General features: G+C 44.0%; 1 protein-coding gene across 4 annotated transcripts; it reads right to left on the bottom strand.

The window, feature by feature from the left end:
- Positions 1-2,102: 2,102 nt before the first annotated feature.
- Positions 2,103-18,592, bottom strand: LOC140106054 (uncharacterized). Of its 4 annotated transcripts, none has more exons than XM_072130240.1 (9): positions 18,404-18,592; positions 13,008-13,129; positions 12,695-12,880; positions 12,210-12,333; positions 12,004-12,119; positions 9,441-9,552; positions 8,392-8,483; positions 5,138-5,249; positions 2,103-4,263 (listed from the first exon to the last, which is right to left on the bottom strand). In XM_072130240.1, the coding sequence occupies exons 2-9, from the start codon at positions 13,083-13,085 to the stop codon at positions 3,140-3,142; spliced, it is 1,944 nt and encodes a 647-aa protein (XP_071986341.1). In that variant the 5' UTR covers positions 13,086-13,129; positions 18,404-18,592; the 3' UTR covers positions 2,103-3,139. The 4 variants fall into 4 exon arrangements, with proteins under 4 accessions (XP_071986341.1, XP_071986340.1, XP_071986339.1 ...); XM_072130239.1 differs by lacking the exon at positions 18,404-18,592 and adding an exon at positions 15,195-15,310; XM_072130238.1 differs by lacking the exon at positions 18,404-18,592 and adding an exon at positions 14,801-14,955.
- Positions 18,593-20,438: the final 1,846 nt, after the last annotated feature.

The raw sequence follows: 20,438 nt of genomic DNA, 5'->3' as shown, positions 1-20,438 counted from the left end.
GGATGAGGGGAGTAGTACAAGCTGTGTAGTGTAATACAGTCTATGGAGGATGAGGGGAGTAGTACAAGCTGTGTAGTGTAATACAGTCTATGGAGGATGAGGGGAGTAGTACAAGCTGTGTAGTGTAATACTGTCTATGGAGGATGGGAGTAGTACAAGCTGTGTAGTGTAATACAGTGTATGGAGGATGAGGGGAGTAGTACAAGCTGTGTAGTGTAATACAGTGTATGGAGGATGAGGGGAGTAGTACAAGCTGTGTAGTGTAATACTGTCTATGGAGGATGGGAGTAGTACAAGCTGTGTAGTGTAATACAGTCTATGGAGGATGGGGGGAGTAGTACAAGCTGTGTAGTGTAATGCAGTCTATGGAGGATGGGAGTAGTACAAGCTGTGTAGTGTAAAATGGAGGATGGGGGGAGTAGTACAAGCTGTGTAGTGTAATACAGTCTATGGAGGATGAGGGGAGTAGTACAAGCTGTGTAGTGTAATACTGTCTATGGAGGATGGGAGTAGTACAAGCTGTGTAGTGTAATACTGTCTATGGAGGATGAGGGGAGTAGTACAAGCTGTGTAGTGTAATACTGTCTATGGAGGATGAGGGGAGTAGTACCAGCTGTGTAGTGTAATACAGTCTATGGAGGATGGGGGGAGTAGTACAAGCTGTGTAGTGTAATACAGTCTATGGAGGATGGAAGTAGTAGTACAAGCTGTGTAGTGTAATACAGTCTATGGAGGATGGGAGTAGTAGCTGCAGGTGACTTAGACAAACTGTGTTTTTGGTCGTCCACTTGGCAAATGAGGATCAATGTGGATAAATGTAAGGTTATGCCCCTGGGGGCTAATAATCCAAAGGCTACATATGTCCTTGGAGGAGTAAATCTGGGAGAGTCCCTGGTTGAGAAGGAGCTGGGTGACTAGTAGATCATAAATTGAATAACAGCACAATGTCAATCAGCTGCCTCTAAGGCCAGCAAGAACTTGTCATGTATCAGCAGTGGCCTGGACTCTGAGGATAGGGATGTAATATTACACTGTACAAGGCATTGGTTCGGCCACACCTGGAATATGCCGTCCAGTTCTGGGCTCCGGTCCATAAAAAGGATGCCCTGGAGCTGGAGAGGGTTCAACGTAGAGCCACAAAACTGATAAGGGGTATGGAGGGTCTCAGTTATGAGGAAAGATTAAAACAACTAGATTTATTTAGTCTTTAGGAAAGAGACAACTACGAGGGGACATGATTGATTTATATAAATATATGAATGGTCCGTACAAAATATATGGTGTTAAGTTGTTTCAGATTAAATCAAATCAAAAGACCAGGGGGCACTGTCTCCGTCTGGAGGAAACAAGGTTTAATCACCGGAAAGGCTTTTTTACTATGAGAACTGTGAATCTATGGAAGAGCCTGCCTCAGGCGCTGGTCACAGCAGGGACAGCAGAGAGCTCAGGCGCTGGTCACAGCAGGGACAGCAGAGAGCTCAGGCGCTGGTCACAGCAGGGACAGCAGAGAGCTCAGGCGCTGGTCACAGCAGGGACAGCAGAGAGCTCAGGCGCTGGTCACAGCAGGGACAGCAGAGAGCTCAGGCGCTGGTCACAGCAGGGACAGCAGAGAGCTCAGGCGCTGGTCACAGCAGGGACAGCAGAGAGCTCAGGCGCTGGTCACAGCAGGGACAGCAGAGAGCTCAGGCGCTGGTCACAGCAGGGACAGCAGAGAGCTCAGGCGCTGGTCACAGCAGGGACAGCAGAGAGCTCAGGCGCTGGTCACAGCAGGGACAGCAGAGAGCTCAGGCGCTGGTCACAGCAGGGACAGCAGAGAGCTCAGGCGCTGGTCACAGCAGGGACAGCAGAGAGCTCAGGCGCTGGTCACAGCAGGGACAGCAGAGAGCTCAGGCGCTGGTCACAGCAGGGACAGCAGAGAGCTCAGGCGCTGGTCACAGCAGGGACAGCAGAGAGCTCAGGCGCTGGTCACAGCAGGGACAGCAGAGAGCTCAGGCGCTGGTCACAGCAGGGACAGCAGAGAGCTCAGGCGCTGGTCACAGCAGGGACAGCAGAGAGCTCAGGCGCTGGTCACAGCAGGGACAGCAGAGAGCTCAGGCGCTGGTCACAGCAGGGACAGCAGAGAGCTCAGGCGCTGGTCACAGCAGGGACAGCAGAGAGCTCAGGCGCTGGTCACAGCAGGGACAGCAGAGAGCTCAGGCGCTGGTCACAGCAGGGACAGAGTTTCTTGATGGACTTTTGATGCATCTTTTTTCAACTGTATAAACCATGTAATTATGTAATAGGTAAACTGACAAGACCTGAGGAGGCTGGAAACAGGTTCTCTTTAACTATGTTTTCAGACATTCGTGGCAAAGGAATAGCATGAAACTGAATTGACCATTTGTACCTCAATATAAACAAACTTAACTTCTCTCATTGAAATGGCTTTAAATAGATAAAACTAACATATTAAAAGTTTCAAATCAGATCATAACTATATGGAAACCATATTCTAATTATGTAAAGATCGACATTTTCTAGCCAGTACCAGTCTACCTAGGAACACATTTCATACTTGCCAGGTGCCAGCATTCTCAAGTATTTATCTGTAAAGTTATGAACTAGTAAAAGTCAATGTGTCATAATGTCCAAGCTCCAAAAAAGTAAGGAAATGGTTATCATATTCGCTTGGATCTCTGCCTTAAAGGGGCTGGCAGCTCCTCTACAGAAGTGGCCCATGTGCCTTTACCTCCTTATAGATAATCCCTGAATGTTCATCAAGTGATTCAGCAGTTCTGCTACTTGCTTTTGTACTGTGTACAAACCCTATGTGCTTCTTTCTTTATATCTCAGAGCTCTGCTGAATAGGAGGAGCTGTACCAGCAGTGTTATGATTCATCTTGCTCCCTTCCCTCTTCCTGTTAGTGTGGATGAACTGTGATAAGAGAGACACAGAGGGTAACGTCACATGGACGCCCTGGAGCAGTGAGAGAGAGGGAAGCGTGCTGTGAACAAGGAAAGGCTGCAGCTTTCAAAGGAGGCAAAGGTACATGTACATATACACACAGAGACATGTATAATGGAAGAGAAAAGTGGCCAACCCCTTTAACTCCAGTTCTCTTAGGACCGAGCAAATCCCCAAATCTTCCAAAAAACAAAATTACAGAAAATGAAGTCTCTGATGTACGACTAGACCTGAATTACTTGTGAAACACTTCCCACACTTTGTGCAGGAATATGGCTTCTCTCCCGTGTGAGTTCTCTGATGTAACAAGAGATTTGCTCTACGATTAAAGACTTTGCTGCACTCGAAACAGGCAAAAGGCTTCTCTCCGGTGTGAATCTTCTTGTGTCTGATGAAGTTTGACTTGTCGTTAAAGCTTTTCCCGCATTCCGGACACACAAACGGCTTCTCTCCCCTGTGAATGCGCTCGTGCGTAACAAGCTGCGAGTGATTAGCAAAACATTTCCCGCACTCCGCACAGGAATATGGTTTTTCTCCTTTGTGAACCATCTGGTGGATGACGAGACTGGATTTTTCGGTAAATTTTTCGTCGCACTCCAGACACGAAAACTGCTTCCCTTCAGCGTGGAAAACTTTATGTCGGACCAGCTCGGCTTTGCTGGTGTAACGTTTCCCACAATCGCAACAAGCGTAGGGTTTCTCCCCCGTGTGGGTTCTCTGGTGAATGAGAAGATTGGCTTTACGATTAAAACCTTTCCCACACTCGCTGCAGGCAAACGGTTTCTCCCCCGTGTGAATTCGCTTGTGTCTCCCAAAGTTTGATTTGTCATTGAAGCTTTTTCCACACTCTGTACAGACAAAGGGCTTTTCCCCCCTGTGGATCCTTAGGTGGGTCACCAGATGGGAGTTACTCTTAAAACTTTTGCCACATTCGGAACAAGTAAACGGCTTCTCTTCTGCATGAATCCTCAGATGGATTAAGAGATGGGAATTACTAGGAAAGCATTTGCCACACACAGAACAGACAAGAGGGACTTTCCCCCGGTGCAATCTCTTGTGCATTACCAAATCGTTATTTCGAGGGAAACCCTTCCCACATTCGGTACATACATGCTGCTTACTTTCCACGTTTAGGTGGATGTTAACTTCAGGATCTTGAAAATACTCAATATCATGACTGTAGTGAAAAGGATCTTGAGTAAATTCATGTATGTGGGGGTTATAGTCAACTGCACTAGGGTGGAAATTATGGTAAAGCTCATGGTCTTCTTGGCTAGAGTGTAGATGAATTCCAGAAGGATGGCCGTGGTCTTCAAGAGCTGTCGGAAGAAAAAAGACATAAGTCAGTGATGGCAAACCTTTTAGACACCGGCACATTATGCTGCAATGTCATTCAGGAACTTGGAAAAGCTGGGTGCTCTGACTGGTTGCAGGCTGCTGACATACATAAACACATTAATTCCCCGTACAAGGAGTTGCTTGCACTGTTCAGGCAGTACTAATCAACCTGAACTGGATGACTCGTACAAAGCAGCTAAGGGATAGAGCAGCTATTGATTACTTCTGCCTGTCAGGCACAACACAGTGAATACCATGTTCATAATAAGGGTAATAGAGTGCCAGGGCAGCCACAGGAGCAACAAAGCCTTATTGTCATAATGTTAGAATTGTTTTTTCAGCAAAACCACTTAGTTCAGGCATTAAACAAGATATGTTCCTGCATCAGTGTAGATACAGCATTCTCAAGGTATGTTTGCTTCATAATGCATCAAATCACATAGTGGATTTCCTTCAATCCGCCCCCGGGGCTAGGATACACAAATAGGATGCTGGGCAGCATCCATTTATTACAAGTGTAACTCCCCATGTACAGGAGCACAATGGTGGGGGCTATGATCTGAGGAGTCTGCAGCACAGACAAGTTTTTGAAAAGAAAACAAACCAAAGCCCAACCCCTGGAACTACAAAGAGGATTCTGTCAGGGTGCAAGGTAAGTTATAACACACAATTATATTGTAATGCAAATGCTTAGAAAAGGCAGAGAGGCAGATGTGCACTGCAGGTGTCAGGGGCTTCTGTAACCTGTCCTTAGTGAAAATTAGGTCCCTGGTGACAGGTTCCCTTTAAGAGACCCCATAATGAATTTCAATCCAACACTGCAACGTTGTCGTCAATTTGGATAATGTGACTCACCAATCCGAACACCTCTAGGGAGCTGCGCCTCCAATTTATGTTGCTGATCACCCATTATAAATTCTTCGTCATCATCTTCAATATCAATTATGACAATATTCAGATTTTCATCCTAGGAAATGAATGAAAAAAATATGTTACTACAAGTCACACGTGGATTACCGCTTACAATTTAGGGCACCAGTAAATAAAGAGGGTACAGCTCAGTGGGTGCAAAGGTGGGTGACCAAAGTGGAATGGGGGGTTTAAATAGATAGACGGGTTATCAAAACTCGGGGCTCTTCAGGCTTGAAAGAAAAAAAAAAGATGTTTACTGATCTAATTACAATGTACAAATACTGATGGATAAATTAGTTTTAAGATGAGACATTGATCCAAGGATTTATAACCCCCGTGCCAGGTTTTAAGGGTGCCGGTGGGTGCCAATGCTAGCAAGGGGCCTGGTAAATGCCCCTAGTCCTGACAATGTTAACCCTTTATCAGTTTTATTTTGAGAGCCATAATACACTACTATAGTCTTACAGTACATTATAAGTGTGATCAAGGTATCCCCACCTTGTAGTCCCCTCCTGGGACAAAATCTAACATTAAACATTTTTTTATTTTAAAGTAAAATTTAAAAAAATATATATGTACTCCCCTTTATTCCATTAAGACCTTAAAGGGGTTTTCACATCTGGAAATTCACATTTTATTAAATTAATTTGCCATATGTGAACATTTCTTCAATTAGATGTTATTAAAAAAAATGTTCCTGTGTAAAAATAATTTCTCATAAATGTAGCCATGCTGTCCTTTAGAAACGAGATAGCTTCCTTGGATACGACCACCCTGAACTCTGGCAGCGGTGGCCAGACATGGGATATTGAGTCCTGCCTGACCTCCTGGATTCAGCAATCATTACCACAGGACGTCTGTGGGACCTGCAGTAACTCCCGGACATTTCATATACAAAAACCTTTTGTTTCTTTGTAAAATCACTCCAGCAGAGGTGGTCGTATCCAAGGACACGGGTTAAAATCATTTTATGACAATAAAAAAAAAATCCTCTTGTATTTGATATTGCTTCATTTGCAGCCCCCAGATCTATATATAGATAATACATTTTTTTACCCCCCCTTAGTGAGTACTGTAAAAAAAAAATTCAGCTTTTTTTGTCATCTTGTTTCAAAACAAAAAGAAAAATAAATAATTTAATTAAAACATTGATTTAAAAAAGTCTCAAATTATAACATAGGTGGTCTGGGATGCAGGCCAGAACCCAAGCCGTTTAGGCTTGGGATACCTGGATCACCTACCAAATTTTAGGCTCTGAAGGACCTTCAGCCATGAAACCCTGGTACATCTGCTCATGCTCTTAATACAACACATGAAGATCCTCCAAAGGCCCAGAAACTGCAGGTTGAAAGTAGGCAGAGGATTCTAGTACATATGTAGGAAGTGATTCCAGACTTGTAGGGTCTATAACATTCATACAGCCCAGAGCTCACGTCAGTCTTATTCCCCCCCTGACGATGGCTGTATTTCCCTGACCGCTCTCCCGGAACCCTAAAATCTGTTCTCCCCGTCTAACAGGATGATTACACTACAAGATAGTAGCGCAGAGAGGATACAGGAACAAGTCCAGATCCCTACAGTTAAATTAGGCAATATTTCCCTATCTCTGGTCTCAAAACTTCAAGTAGAAGAAGCTAAATAAAGGATTCACTCTGAAGAAGCCAAAATGATCAAAAATAAAAAATATATATTAACGCTCAATTCTACAATTCTCCGAAGGGACAGTCTCAAGGAAAAAAAAGGTTAAAATTCCAAGTCCATATCCTGCACCCTCCAATCCTACAGCAATTTATTACCGTATTTTTCGGACTATAAAAAAAAAATCTTTTGATTTTCTCAGAAATCAAAGGTGCGCCTTATAGTCCAGTGCGCCTTATATATGGACTGTACTTACAGACAACAGCTGCCTTGTACAGTGCACAGGTCTGCCACCTGCTGGTCATTCATCCTTATAATCAGGTGCGCCTTATAATCCAGTGCACCTTATATATGAACCGTACTTACAGACAACAGCTGCCTTGTACTGTGCACAGGTCTGTCACCTGCTGGTCATTCATCCTTATAATCAGGTGCGCATTATAATCCGGTGCACCTTATATATGAACCTAGATGTTTTAGCAGGCATTCATTGAAGGTGCGCCTTATAATCTGGTGTGCCTTATTGTCCAAAAAATAAGGTAATCTACTCACAAAAAATGTGCATATTGTTTTAGTAAAAATCCACAACGCCAAGCACCTTGCCCAACCTCAGTTCCACCTCTTCCGGCTTGTCTGGGGACGGTGTTTGGGCCATGGTGTTTGAAACACCTTCCCCCCAGACGAAGCCAGAAGAGGCGAAACCTTGGTTGGCCGAGGTGCTTGGCGTTGTGGGTTTCTACTAAAACGATATGCACATTTTTAGCCCATTTTTTTTGTGAGTAGATTAATAAATTGAAATCTATCTTTATCCACAAGTTGTCTGCACTACAGTCTTTATCCAATTACCTATAGGCTGGAGTACTGATACACGATATAGCGATACCGGATGCCAGACGATTGGAGGGCCCAGGATAAGGACTTTTCTTGAGACTGCCCCTTCGGAGAGTTGGTAGGAGCGAGCGTTAATATATCATTTTTTGTATTTTCAGATACCTACAGTGTTGGCTGTGGGAAATGCAGCCAAAATAAACAGGGCCGGATAATGTAGAGGGCTCCCGGGCCGCACTACCATTGGCCGCAATGTGAAGTGCAATGTGGCGGCGGCAACACTTACAGCTGACTGCCTCTGGAATCAATGCATACTGAATCCGGATTATCATTGGCTTAAAGGAGCACCATCATGGGGACTCACCTGGAGCTTCAACAGCACCAATGATGAGGACGGTTTGGGTATGTAATCACCAGGACATGCATGAGGGCCCCGTCTGCTTCTTTGATTACTGACTAAGGGGGGACCCTGCCTATTACATTAATTACTGACTATTGAGGGACTTGCCTAATGCATGGCTGTTAAATATATACCCTGTTTTGGCTAAATCCAGTGGGGGCCGTAACCAGATTTTGCACCCAGGAACCCCTTGGCCATAATCCGACCCCGAATAAACATTCTGTATTTCCCAAATCAAACGCGCACATCTGAATGAAGCTTTATCCAGAGTTTGAAGTAGGACATAGAGCAGCCTAAAAGATGGACATCCATGTAACCAGGATTTCAGTACCTCGTGTGTTTTTTTTAAGGCTTTTTCATTTAAAGCATACGGTGCTGGATATGGAGGACTGAGGCATCTTTCCGGTATGATACTGCACTCTTCTGTAGGAAACACATGTTACATTGTTAGAAAATATGAACATAAATATTACACAAAACAAACTTAATAGAGGTCAATGCTATACAAAAATATTATACCCTGAAGACTATCAGTAGTTTAGGGAAGTCTTAAAAGGTGTATCTGGGGAGCACTACAATGTAAAAGGGCTTGTCCGGCCGGATGTACACAGGAGAAACAGGTGAGGCGAGTTTAGTGTTTCTATTTTAGAGGTTTAACTATTTTCTTGTATTTTTTTTTCCCTTTCTCCTTGAATACAGTGAGGAAAATCTGCAATTAATCCCTTTACTTCCTGTAACAGTGGGTTTAAAGCAACAAATTCTGCTTGGTTTGTTAAAAAGAAAAACCAAGCTACTTCCTCCCATATGGAGGCTGCATGGGATCACATCCAATCACCCTGTGTTTGGTCAAACAGCTCTGAGAAGGGAGGAGTAACCCCTTCACTTTCAGCTTGATGTTTGAATATATTGCTCATAGCATATTACAGCCAGTGAGAGAGAAAGAAGGGTTAACACTCACAGCTGTGTAACAAACAGGAGAGAAGATCGGAGTAGTAACATTGTAACCAAGGGGCACATCGCAGCCTGTTTCTTTACAAGCCAAGGAGAATTTCTGAATGAAATATATTAGAACAATGTTCACAACACTCCCTCCCCGACACAACATCAAAAATCATCTGAAATAACTCTTTAAAGTGCATCCACCACCAAGATGACGGACTGTATGCAAATGAGCCTGAAGGGCTCCAGGTTCCATAGGTGTTTATGGAGCCTGGAGCCCCTCAGGCTCATTTGCATACAGTCTTTCATCCTGGTGGTAGATGTCCTTTAGAGTGAAATCTAAACCCGACATTGATTATCTGCTGTACATAAATAAGATTTGCTTATCCCCCTCCTCCTGCTTACAAAACCTCCATTCCAGTCTGTGTGGGAGTTACTCACCTGGAGTTAAATCTATAACTACGTCCTTGTGCTGCTCTTTACTTTTGGCATATGATGTTTTTGCTTTGATTTGAGGGACAACTTCAACTTGCCACATATTTACATCTTCAATCTAAAAGGTTACATTAATATAAGAGTCAATATATGATTAATAATAATAATAAGTCGTTATTTATATAGCGCACACAGATTCCGCAGCGCTGCACAAAGCATGACAAATCAGTCCCTGTCCCCAATGGGGCTCACAATCTAAACAACTTACCAGTATGTTTTGGAGTGTGTGAGGAAACCGGAGGACCCAGAGGAAATCCATGCAAACACATATTAGAGATTATTTTAATCTGCTCAACAGAAAGAACATTTCTGTGTTCATTCTCTGTTTGCGAAATGTTAAAGAAAATCTACCATCAAAATCCATCATGATGGATGGATGAGGGACATTACTCATAGATCCAGGCACTGTGACTGTGGAATCTTCTTATATTTGTCATCCATGGCCTCCTTCCTTCTAAAATCACCTTTTATAGTTATGCTAATAAGCCTGAAGTGGTGTGTGAGGTTACCAGAGAACTTCCATGCTGTAGCTTCACAAGCTGCTACACTGTCTACCGCTGCTCCCTCAGCTCTTCCCCATTCCTCTATCGGCTGTTATCATGCAAAATGTGTGAGTGTGTGTGTGTGTGTGGGGGGTGCTTCTGCACAGTGTAACAGCCTTTAAGGCAGAGGCTCTAGTAATGTCCCCCAGAGCTCTTCAAGGCCCGGCAGCATAATTATGAAAGTTGATTTTGGAAAGGAGGAGACCATGGATAACACATATAAGAAGATTACTACAGTCACGGTGCCTGGAGCTATAAATAAAGTTTCCTGGTTTATTTTGATGGATTTTGATGGTAGATTTCCTTTAATTTAATAAAACTATGACCGTGACTGCCACAATGACAGTAGTGAATTTTTAAGAGTATTTGATATATTCATTATTACATTTTTCATTGCATCTTGCAAAATTAAAAAAAAAATTAAGTTAGGAAATCAGAATAAGAAACTTGCCATGAAGAGTCCAGTGTGAAGAAATGTTAAAGAGAATCTGTCATGTGAACGAACCCTTCCAAAATAAAGACTTATAAAACTATATACAGGCAGTCCCCGGGTTACAGACAAGATGGGGTCTGTAGGTTTGTTCTTAAGTTGAGTTTGTATGCAAGTCGGAACTGTATATTTTATCATTGTAATCCCAGACAGAACTTTTTTGTGTTTCTGTGACAATTGGATTTTAAAAATGTTGGATTGTCATAAGAATCAATATTAAAGGAAACCTACCACTTGAGGTGGCAGGTATAAGAAGGAACTACCGAGTACCAGCTGAGGGTGAGCTCAGGATGCGCTGGTGCTGGAGCTTATTTTTGTTAGTGTTTTAAACTGTATCGTGGTTTAAAACACTTTTTAAACTTTATGGCCAAAGCTGCTTCGGCGCAGGGAGGTACGCGCTCGGCGCACCATGCGCGCGGCTCTCCTTTACTTCCTATGTAGCCGCACGCATGGTAAGCACCGAGCGCGTACCTCCCTGCGCCGAAGCAGCTTTGGCCATAGAGTTTAAAAAGTGTTTTAAACCGCGATACAGTTTAAAACACTAACAAAAATAAGCTCCAGCACCAGCTCACACTGAGCTGGTGATCGCTAGTTCCTTCTTATACCTGCCACTTCAAGTGGTAGGTTTCCTTTAACACTAAAGCTTCATTACAGACGCCTGTGATAACTGTTACAGCTGATCATTGTAGCCTAGGACAAAGTACAATAAATTACCAATATCCAGAGGTCCGTTTGTAACTAGGGGTCGTATGTAAGTCGAGTGTTCTTAAGTAGGGGACCGCCTGTATATAAAACTTATAAAAAACATCAACCTTCTTCCTTAATGGTTCCTTTCCATGGCTGCAATGTAAAAAAATTTAGTTTGCAAACTGATATGCAACCTTCCTGGTGCGAGTCATTGAGTCCTGCTAATTTAAATGTACTTGCATTGCCCCGCCTCCTTGTTCCTGATTGACAGGTCTAAGGGCTATAATCATTTGCTGCATGGAACATTAAGAGGAGAGCTCTGTTACATTATTGGGCACTTAAAGTCATGTGACCAGGATGACATCATCTAACTTCATGTTACATCGGCAACGTCTACCCTATGTATGTATCTGATCACATGAAATCACAGCAGTCAGGATGGGGAGGTGTTAAAGTCCATGAAGGCGTTATGTGAATTAATGTGATCAGTTACATGTATAGGGTAGATGTTAAAAATGTAACAGGATCGTCGATGATGTCACCCTGGTCACATAACATGCTGAGAAGAGGCATGGGACATGAGGAGGAGTAGATGGAAGGGGCTGGTCGAGTCGGACATGCCCTCTGGTGCTAGGTAATAAAAGATAAAGTTGATTTATGGGGATGTAAGGGAAACTATTTTTAGCTATAAGAAGGGTGTCAGGTGGTTAATGGGGATCTATGGGAACCTGTCATTACTTGTATTTGTGAAAATGTGGTAAACTTATAGGCGAATTAAGTGAAAAGATACCTTGTTCCGTTTCTTGTTGTAGGCTTGGTTAGGCTTTTGCTTTTCCTCTTGGCTATCCTCCTGTGGACAGAGATGACTAGGACATCCATCTCGTGGATTGTTATTATTGGATTCATCTGTTGGAAATAAATGAAATGACAAAGCTTATACTTTATGATCAGATGATTGGGTATCTAGATGACCCTAAAAATTGCTTGTGTCGTTACCCAGTGGTATGAGGGGCTGGTGGTCCTCCATCAAGAGGTCCTTGTAGAGGTCCTTGTGCTCTTCTATGTAGTCCCACTCCTCCATGGAGAAATAGATGGAGACGTCCTGACACCTTATAGGGACCTGACAACCACAATGATACAGTCATCACCCAGACACATCACCCCTTCTGTATAAGGCTACATTCACACACATGTATGGGGGACGTATATACGGCCGACATATGTATGGCCGATATACGTCCCCCATACGTTTCTATGGGCTCACGGCCCTGTACGGGAGTGGTACGGTGCAGCACATATGCGGATAGCCCGGGATAGGACATGTCCTATCTTTTCCCGTGATACGGCGCCGTGCGCTGTATCTCCCTATGGAGAGGGGCTCCTCTCCGCAGCGCCAATGTATGCCCGCCGTACTACGGTAAGGAGGGGATACATCATGTGAATGTAGCCTAATACTGTATAATGTCCGAGCATTTCCTCACCTCTCCGCTCAGCAGCTCCAGGATCTTGTTAGTCAGATGCAGGATCTTCTGCTCATTGTTCCTCTTATATGAAGGGCAAGATCCGGGCAACGTCGTAGAGTTCTGGTTCCTTCCCGACTTTCCCAAGACATGATGCTGACTATTGGGCATCACTAGATCGACAGTCTTCTTCAATGGGCCATAATCCTGAATAAAGAGAAGGACAATTAGGAACATGATGGTTACGCTTCACTCGTAAGACTTTTTTTGGGTTGAAAACACACCTTCAGTTTCCGTTCTGATCTCATGTGACATAGTTCCTGAAAGCTCTCACCTCTCCAGTCAGTAGATAGATGATCTCCAAAGTGAGACTTAATATTTGCTCAGTTACATAACTCTTCTCCTTGTCCATCCTGAAGCTTTGATCCTTCTGCTCAGGACCAGATGTCCAAAGCCCTAAATAAAGAGAATAATTTAAGCTTGGAGTTCTGTGATTTATATGGAAGAATCTACTACTTCTGTGTAACCTGCAGAACAAGGTGTTCATCTCGCGCCAATTTCATTACTACAACACAACTAGAAGGCGCCTACAGATGTTACAGAAAGAAAGGAAATGGGATTTTAAAATTCAATCAACGACATCAGTGAGCCGATGGCTGACTTAACTCCGCCCCTAACCGACTCACCACGCCCCCTTTAACCGGTTAAGGACCGGGCCCTTTCCTGTTTTTTAATTTCCATTTTTCACTCCCCACCTTCAAAAATGTATACCTTTTTTTATTTTTACACGTCAAGATGTGTGTGACGGCTTGTTTTCTGCGTAACAAATTGCACTTCATAGTGAAGGTATTGAATATTCCATGCCATGTACTGGGAAGCGGGAAAAAAATTCCAAATGCAGTGAAAATGGTGAAAAAAAGCATTTGCGCCGTTTTCTTGTGGGCTTGGATTTTAAGGATTTCACTGTGCGCCACAAATGACAGGTCTACTTTATTCTTTAGGGTCGGTGCTAATAACTTTTTTATACTTTGTTGTACAGAGCTTTGGGTGGTGTCATTTTTGCGACACTTGATAATATTTTCAGTGATATCATTTTTAGGACTGTACGACCTTTTTATAGATTTATTTTTTTATATTTTTCAAAATGGGAAAAAAGTGCCATTTTCGACTTTGGGCGCTATTTTCCTCTACGGGGTAAAACACAGTGAAAAATTTTTATTATATTTTAATAGAACGGGCATTTTCGGACGCGGCGATACCTAATGTGTTTATGATTTTTACGGTTTATTTATATTTAGATCAGTTCTAGGAAAAGGGGGGTGATTTGAATTTTTAGGGTTTTTTATTAGAATTTTTTTTTAATTAGTATTTTTTTTTATTTTTACTATTTTTACTTTAACCCTAGGTTGTCTGATCGATCCTATCATATACTGCCATACTACAATATGGCAGTATATGGGGATTTTCCTCCTCATTCATTACAATGTGCTATAAGCACATTGTAATGAAGGCGGTTAAAACGCTAGCACCGGTTGCGGGTGTTACCGGTAAGTCTTTGCTACAATATTCTCAACCCGCCCGCGGTCGTGAAACAGTTAACCCGATTATATCGAGTTAAAAGTGGAGTGGCGTTGGGTGACCGACTGGCCTGCGGCTCCCTATTATACACTTAATAGGGAGTCGTTCAGGAGCCAGAATGGCTGGGATTCCCTTCACTACTGGATTTCATGCTTCTTTCAGTACATAAACACATTACACGAGCTGTCTGCAGTGTCTAGACAGGACTAATCAACCTGAGCTGGATCACTCATACACAGCAGCTGGGGGATGGTGCAGCGGTCGATTACTTCTGCCTGTCAGTGATTACATTATTGTCCTGAGCAGTGTAACAAGAGAAGCGGTGAGCCAGGCACAGGAGCGACAGAGACCCATTATCCTGAATTTTAGAATTGCTCAGGGATTAAACAAGATATGTTTCTGCATCAGTGTAGCTACAGCATTCTTAAGGTATGTTTGCTTCATAATGCATCAAATTAAATGGTAGGTTTCCTTTAAAATTTTTAACATTATGACAAATCATCAATATATATTTCTCATAATAAATGTTAAAAACTTTAAGTAACTGACCCGTCATCAGTTATGTCCAGTGATCAGTTTTTTTCTTTTTTTAAGAGATAAATACCGGAAATTCTGACAGTAGTGTGAACATATCCTAACACCAGTGAATAAGAATATTGTGGCAAAAGAGCAAAAACAAGAACGGCTAATACAAATATCACAAAGAAGATATATATATATAAATATATATAATATATATAAATGCAAAGGTCAATCTAAAAATAATTCAAGAACCATCCCAATGATATATAAAATACAAATGACTATGATATAAAATGTGTTGCAGTCATGAAAGCAAATCTAATAATGGGAGAAAGTGATAGTAATGATGGAGGGTGAGAGGCTGGGGTGCAGCTCTCTATGAGGATGACACGTTATGTGCTGCTGTAAGTCCATCACTTACCGTGACACCTTCTCTTCTATCCTTAAATCCTTCTGCACTGAACCCGGAAGTGCTGTGCAGGCGACTACTTCCGGGGGTCACACCACAGCTCGGGGCTGCGTTCCATAACACAGGTCTCCCCGGCTGCTGAATCTTACTGGAATACAGGACCTTTGATGACGTCATGGTCATGTGATCAGTCACATGTGTGGGAGGAGTCTCTTGGTCATATTGAGAAGTAAGAGCTCTACTACTTAGGCTGCGTTCACACCTGCAGTTTTCCATATGCAGTTTTTAAAGCCAAAAGCAGCTGTGGAGCGTAAAGAGAGAGAAAAGCTTCTCCTTCCCTATTTTAACTTCACTCTTGGTTTAATGGTAATAATCTTTATTTCTATAGCGCCATCATATTCCGTAGCTTTTCACATCATAGGGGACATATACAAATATAATATTACATTAGAAATTTTGTTCATATGATTAATGCGTTCCCTCCTATTATTTCAGATATGTTAAGATTATTCACCATTCATAGATAAAAGGAGGTAAAATAAGAAATCCTTAAAACAGAACAAAACATCTTAGAAATTGCTACAATATTAGGAGTGGCAAAATATAAAGTTTTGTACATCCCGATAAAGAAAGAGAGCGCCGGTGACCTCATCAATGCAAAAAGACTTGGAAGCCCCTGACAGCAGTGGTGGATGATCACAGAATAATATTCATGGTGAAGAGAAACCCTTTCACAAAAGGCCAAGTGACCCCCAAATCTACCATAAAGAGAAGACTGCATGAAAGTAAATACAGAGGGTAGAATAAAAACAGCCGGAACACTTCTGGAGGAACATTCTATGGACAGATGACACCAAAAACAACCTCCACCAGAATGATGGAAAGAAGCAGAGGCTGGGCCCCATGACAAACTTTTGCATGGGTCCCCCTACCCCTTAGAGCAAATTCACACGAACGTGTGCCCGCCTTACCATGGCATGGCAGGCACACTTTGGCGCACAGGACAGGAGGAGGGAATGAGCGTTGCTCCCCCCGCCCCTCTCCTTAGTGATGTATGGTGCACAATGCCGTATTACGGGAAGAGATAGGACATGTCCTGTCTGTTCCCTGGAGCGGTACGGTGCCGCTCTGTACCCCACCCTGTGCCCATTGCCGGCCAAGGGGGACATATATACCCCGGCCTTATATAAGTTTTCCAATGGCTATGTAAATGTAGCCTTAAAAAAATATACCCACACAGCACATCCACACACAGCCCATACATAGAGGGACTTACAATCGGCGGGAGGATCGGGCGAGTGCTCCGGAGTCCATGGCGTTCCACGGATGGGGCATCCAGGAGTCTGTCAGCTATGTCATCCATGGGGGAGAGGGGGCAGTGAGAGAGGGGAGAGCTGGGGGAAGGCCGGCAAGCGGGCAGAGGGAGAGTGGCTGGCTGTGCCGCTGGGCTGTGGGGAAGGATCACCGGCTGTGCGGAGGCGGGAGGGCGGCTTGGCAGGCGCATGGTCTGAGTGGGCAAGTCGGCCGCGGAAGGGATAGGCGGGCCAGGAAGATGGGCGGAAACAGATGGCACCGCGTGTGGCTCGTAACAGTATCGGAGCGCAGCTCCGAGGCGAGCATACAGTAGGGGAAGAGAACGGAGCATCAGCCTGCAGCCGCGGGCAGTGGCAGCTCCCCTCCCCATATGACCATAAAGTCGGCAGCATATTTGTGACAAAGGGGGCCCAGACCGAGGCTGTCACAGTTCATTATATTACTGTAATAGCCCCAGTCCGGGCCCATCCCTGCCACGGGGCCCGGTCGCTATCACATCCCCTGCGACCGTGATCGGTACGCCCCTGGAGAGTAGGAAGTATTTGAAGGAGTGGTACAACTCATGGTCCCCAGCATAGCACATCACGGTGGAGGTGGTGTGATGGCAGGGGCATGTATGGCTACCAGGGGCACTGGGTCACTGGTAGTTTTTGATGATGTGACACAGGACAGAAGCACCTGATGATAGCCTCCGGTCTTTGTGAGACATGGTGAGATACAAGGACACGGTGAGACATTGTAACAGATCATGTACAAGATCCCCATATACTGGTATACAGTAGTATTGCAGTATATGGTAGGACCCTAAAAGGTATGAAAAATAGTAAAAAAATAAACAAAAGCTAAAAAAATAAATCCCCTAATTGTTCAAATCATCCCATTTCCCTAGAACTGATATAAAAATAAAATACAAACATAGGAAATATGGATGGCACTACCGGAGGGACCTTGAAGCTGTAAACTTCAGGAGGCATGTGAAACACAGTGGGGCACATTTACTGAACCGTCGCGATCCCCGAGGTGCGACGAGGATTTTGAGCTGCCATGGTTCACTAAGATCGTGCGTCCAATTTCCTGCATGTGTCACTTCTCTGCTCAGGTCCGCCGGGGAGTTCACCCCCTTCTTCCTGGTGCATGTAAGTGCATTGGCTTGCAACACACTTTTGAATGTTAAATCTTGCGCGTTGTCTGAATCCGTCAGATCGTCCGCCGCCCCCCCCCCCAATTTATGTTGTGTGAAAGCCGGCGGCGATGCATCAAAATCCGATCGCGTGCGACAAAAAGCCCTTCTAAATGTGGCGCACATCGGAAATCGGTGGATATTCCGACAATAGTGCGGTCCGCGGACCCTTAGTAAATGAGCCCCAGTGTATCGGCTTAGTTGTGCTCTATTTGTGTCAGAAACAATCACTCACCGCCATCCTGTATCTTCAAAGTGGAGCTTTATTTCATACACCTCCTCAAATAACACCCTAGTGAGAGGAAGGGGGGGTTGTGAGGACACCGCACTACAAAGAGCGACGTCTGTTCTGCGGCGAACCCTTCTTCCAGCTCTACTAACAAACATGAAACAACTCGGATTAAAAGACCTAAGGATAGTATACGCCCCATCAGTTTGCTCAAAGAACATGGCTCTTCAAGATAAAGTTTAGAAACTCACATGTTAAAATGTGTCATAAACGTAACCTCTCCAATAAAATGACATTATGAACCTTTCTACAACATTTTTATGGCAGGTGCGGCTGCTGGATAATGTGACAAAATGCTAGATATTACCTGAGCTTTGAACGGGTCTCACCCCCTTGTGGCACCGGTTCTGCCATGCACAAGACGGAGTCTAGACTACATGCAATTAACGCCTATTTCGGCTAGGGGTGCTGGATAAAGACATCGGATCTCTACGTTACCTGGGTGGGTGTCACTGGTGCTCCCACGATCCAGGTCGTGGATTGCGTGTACAACCGTGCTCCGCTGTGTGGCCTGTCCCCGTCCCTCAGATCTCCTGGCTCCTGATACTGCCTTGGTCCCGTCCAGGCCGCACACCGGCTTCTCCCACTAGGCCGTGCGCTCCCGATGCTAGGGGGCTCGTCCCGGCTCTTTAAGATTTAAAGCGCCAGAGTCCTCCTGATTGGTGTTGCTAATCCGGCCTCACCCATATTATCCGGCACCTCCCATCACTCTCCACTGGATCTTCTCCTAGGATCTCCTATGGTTTCCATGCCAGGCTTCCTTAAGCCGTTCCTGGGGAAGAGAAAGCCCATTAGCGTTCCCAGACACTTTCCTGTGTGTCTCCAGTGTTCCCAGACGCCTCCGTGTTCCTGTGTGTCGCCAGCATTCCCAGACTCCTCTGTGTTCCTGTCTCCAGCGTTACCAGTGTTCCTCCATGTGCTTCTGCCTTCCTGTGTCAAGTCTTCAGTCTGCCTCCGTGCTTCCCGCTTTACCTTCCAGGGTTCCAGTCCAGCGGTGTCTCCGGTCCGTGCTAGCGTTACCAGTGTCCCTCTGTGTTCCTGCTGTCACCCCAGGTTTGGACTATTTCCTGCATATCCTGTACCTTGGCTGCCACATACCATCTCCTACGTGGTTCAAGAGGGTCCACAGACTCCTCCCTCCGGACTCTTCCCATAGAGACTTTTAGTTCTGTTGTCTGAGTGACGGTTACAGTGGGCAGTACCCTCAGAGCAACGAGGCAGGATCACTATCTATATATTACTTCTGGCCATAATTGGAGTATTTTAGAACTGAGGTGTTACACACCATACTTATAATAAATGAAACAGAAGCAGCTGTGTACAAAAAACATTGTATTAAATTCATACGGATAAAGACAAGATTAAAAACATCTAAAAAAGGAAAAAAATTGATGAAGCAAAACTCCCACACAATCCGATGGAGCACGGTCCACTCAGGTAGATAAACAAGGGGCACTAATAAGTATAAGATGGCAGCAACAAATATATAATAATATATGAAATATCACCAAGTATACAACATTCATAACATAAACCAGTTTGTATAAGATATGGAATACATCTAATATCACTGAAATAAATGTAGCCACTAATCAGTGTGTGTATCCCCTAAAAAATATTAATTACATTACCGTATTAGAGGAGCCATCGGATGAAGAGAGGTCCTTGCTGGTTGAGACTCGGCGATTGAATATATCACCCATGGAGTGCGTACAGGGTCTCTCTGATGTTACGTACCCACTGGAAGCTGACTTTTGGGCAAAACCATACCAGGACAGACAATTATTTTATAATTCTTTATTTATATAGCGCACACAGATTACGCAGCGCTGCACAAGCATGTCAAATTGGTCCCTGTCCCCATGGGGCTCACAATCTAATCAACCTACCAGTATGTTTTGGAGTGTGGAAGGAAACCGGAGGAGCCGGAGGAAACCCACACAAACACGGAGAGAACATACAAACTCTTTGCAGATGTTGACCCCAGGAGTTAAAACCCAGGACCCCAGCGCTGCAAGGCAGTAATGCTAACCACTGAGCCACTGTGCTGCCCCAACAATCAAATATACAGTATATAAGGTATGAACCCTCACTAGTATATTATCCCCCGAGGAAGCCTGCGAGACAGGTGATACACGTGGGACTTTATTCCTCTCTTCATCCGATGGCACCTCCAATATGGTCATGTAATTAATGATATTTTTTAGGGGATACGCACACTGATTAGTGGCTACATTAGATGTATGTCATGTCTATTATCATCATTGTCTTACACAAATTGGTTTATGTTATACATTTTAGATCTACTAGCTGATATTCCATTTATTATTACTGGTTTTTAATATTATATATTTGTTGTCGCCATCTTAATAATAATAATAATTCTTTATTTATATAGCGCACACAGATCACACAGCGCTGCACAAAGCAGGTCAAATTGGTCTCTTATACCTATTGGTGACCCTAAAAGGCC

The sequence above is a fragment of the Engystomops pustulosus genome, chromosome 11 (genome assembly GCF_040894005.1).
Source record: "Engystomops pustulosus chromosome 11, aEngPut4.maternal, whole genome shotgun sequence".
Lineage (NCBI taxonomy): Eukaryota > Metazoa > Chordata > Amphibia > Anura > Leptodactylidae > Engystomops > Engystomops pustulosus.
This window is presented reverse-complemented; position numbering and strand designations above follow the sequence as displayed.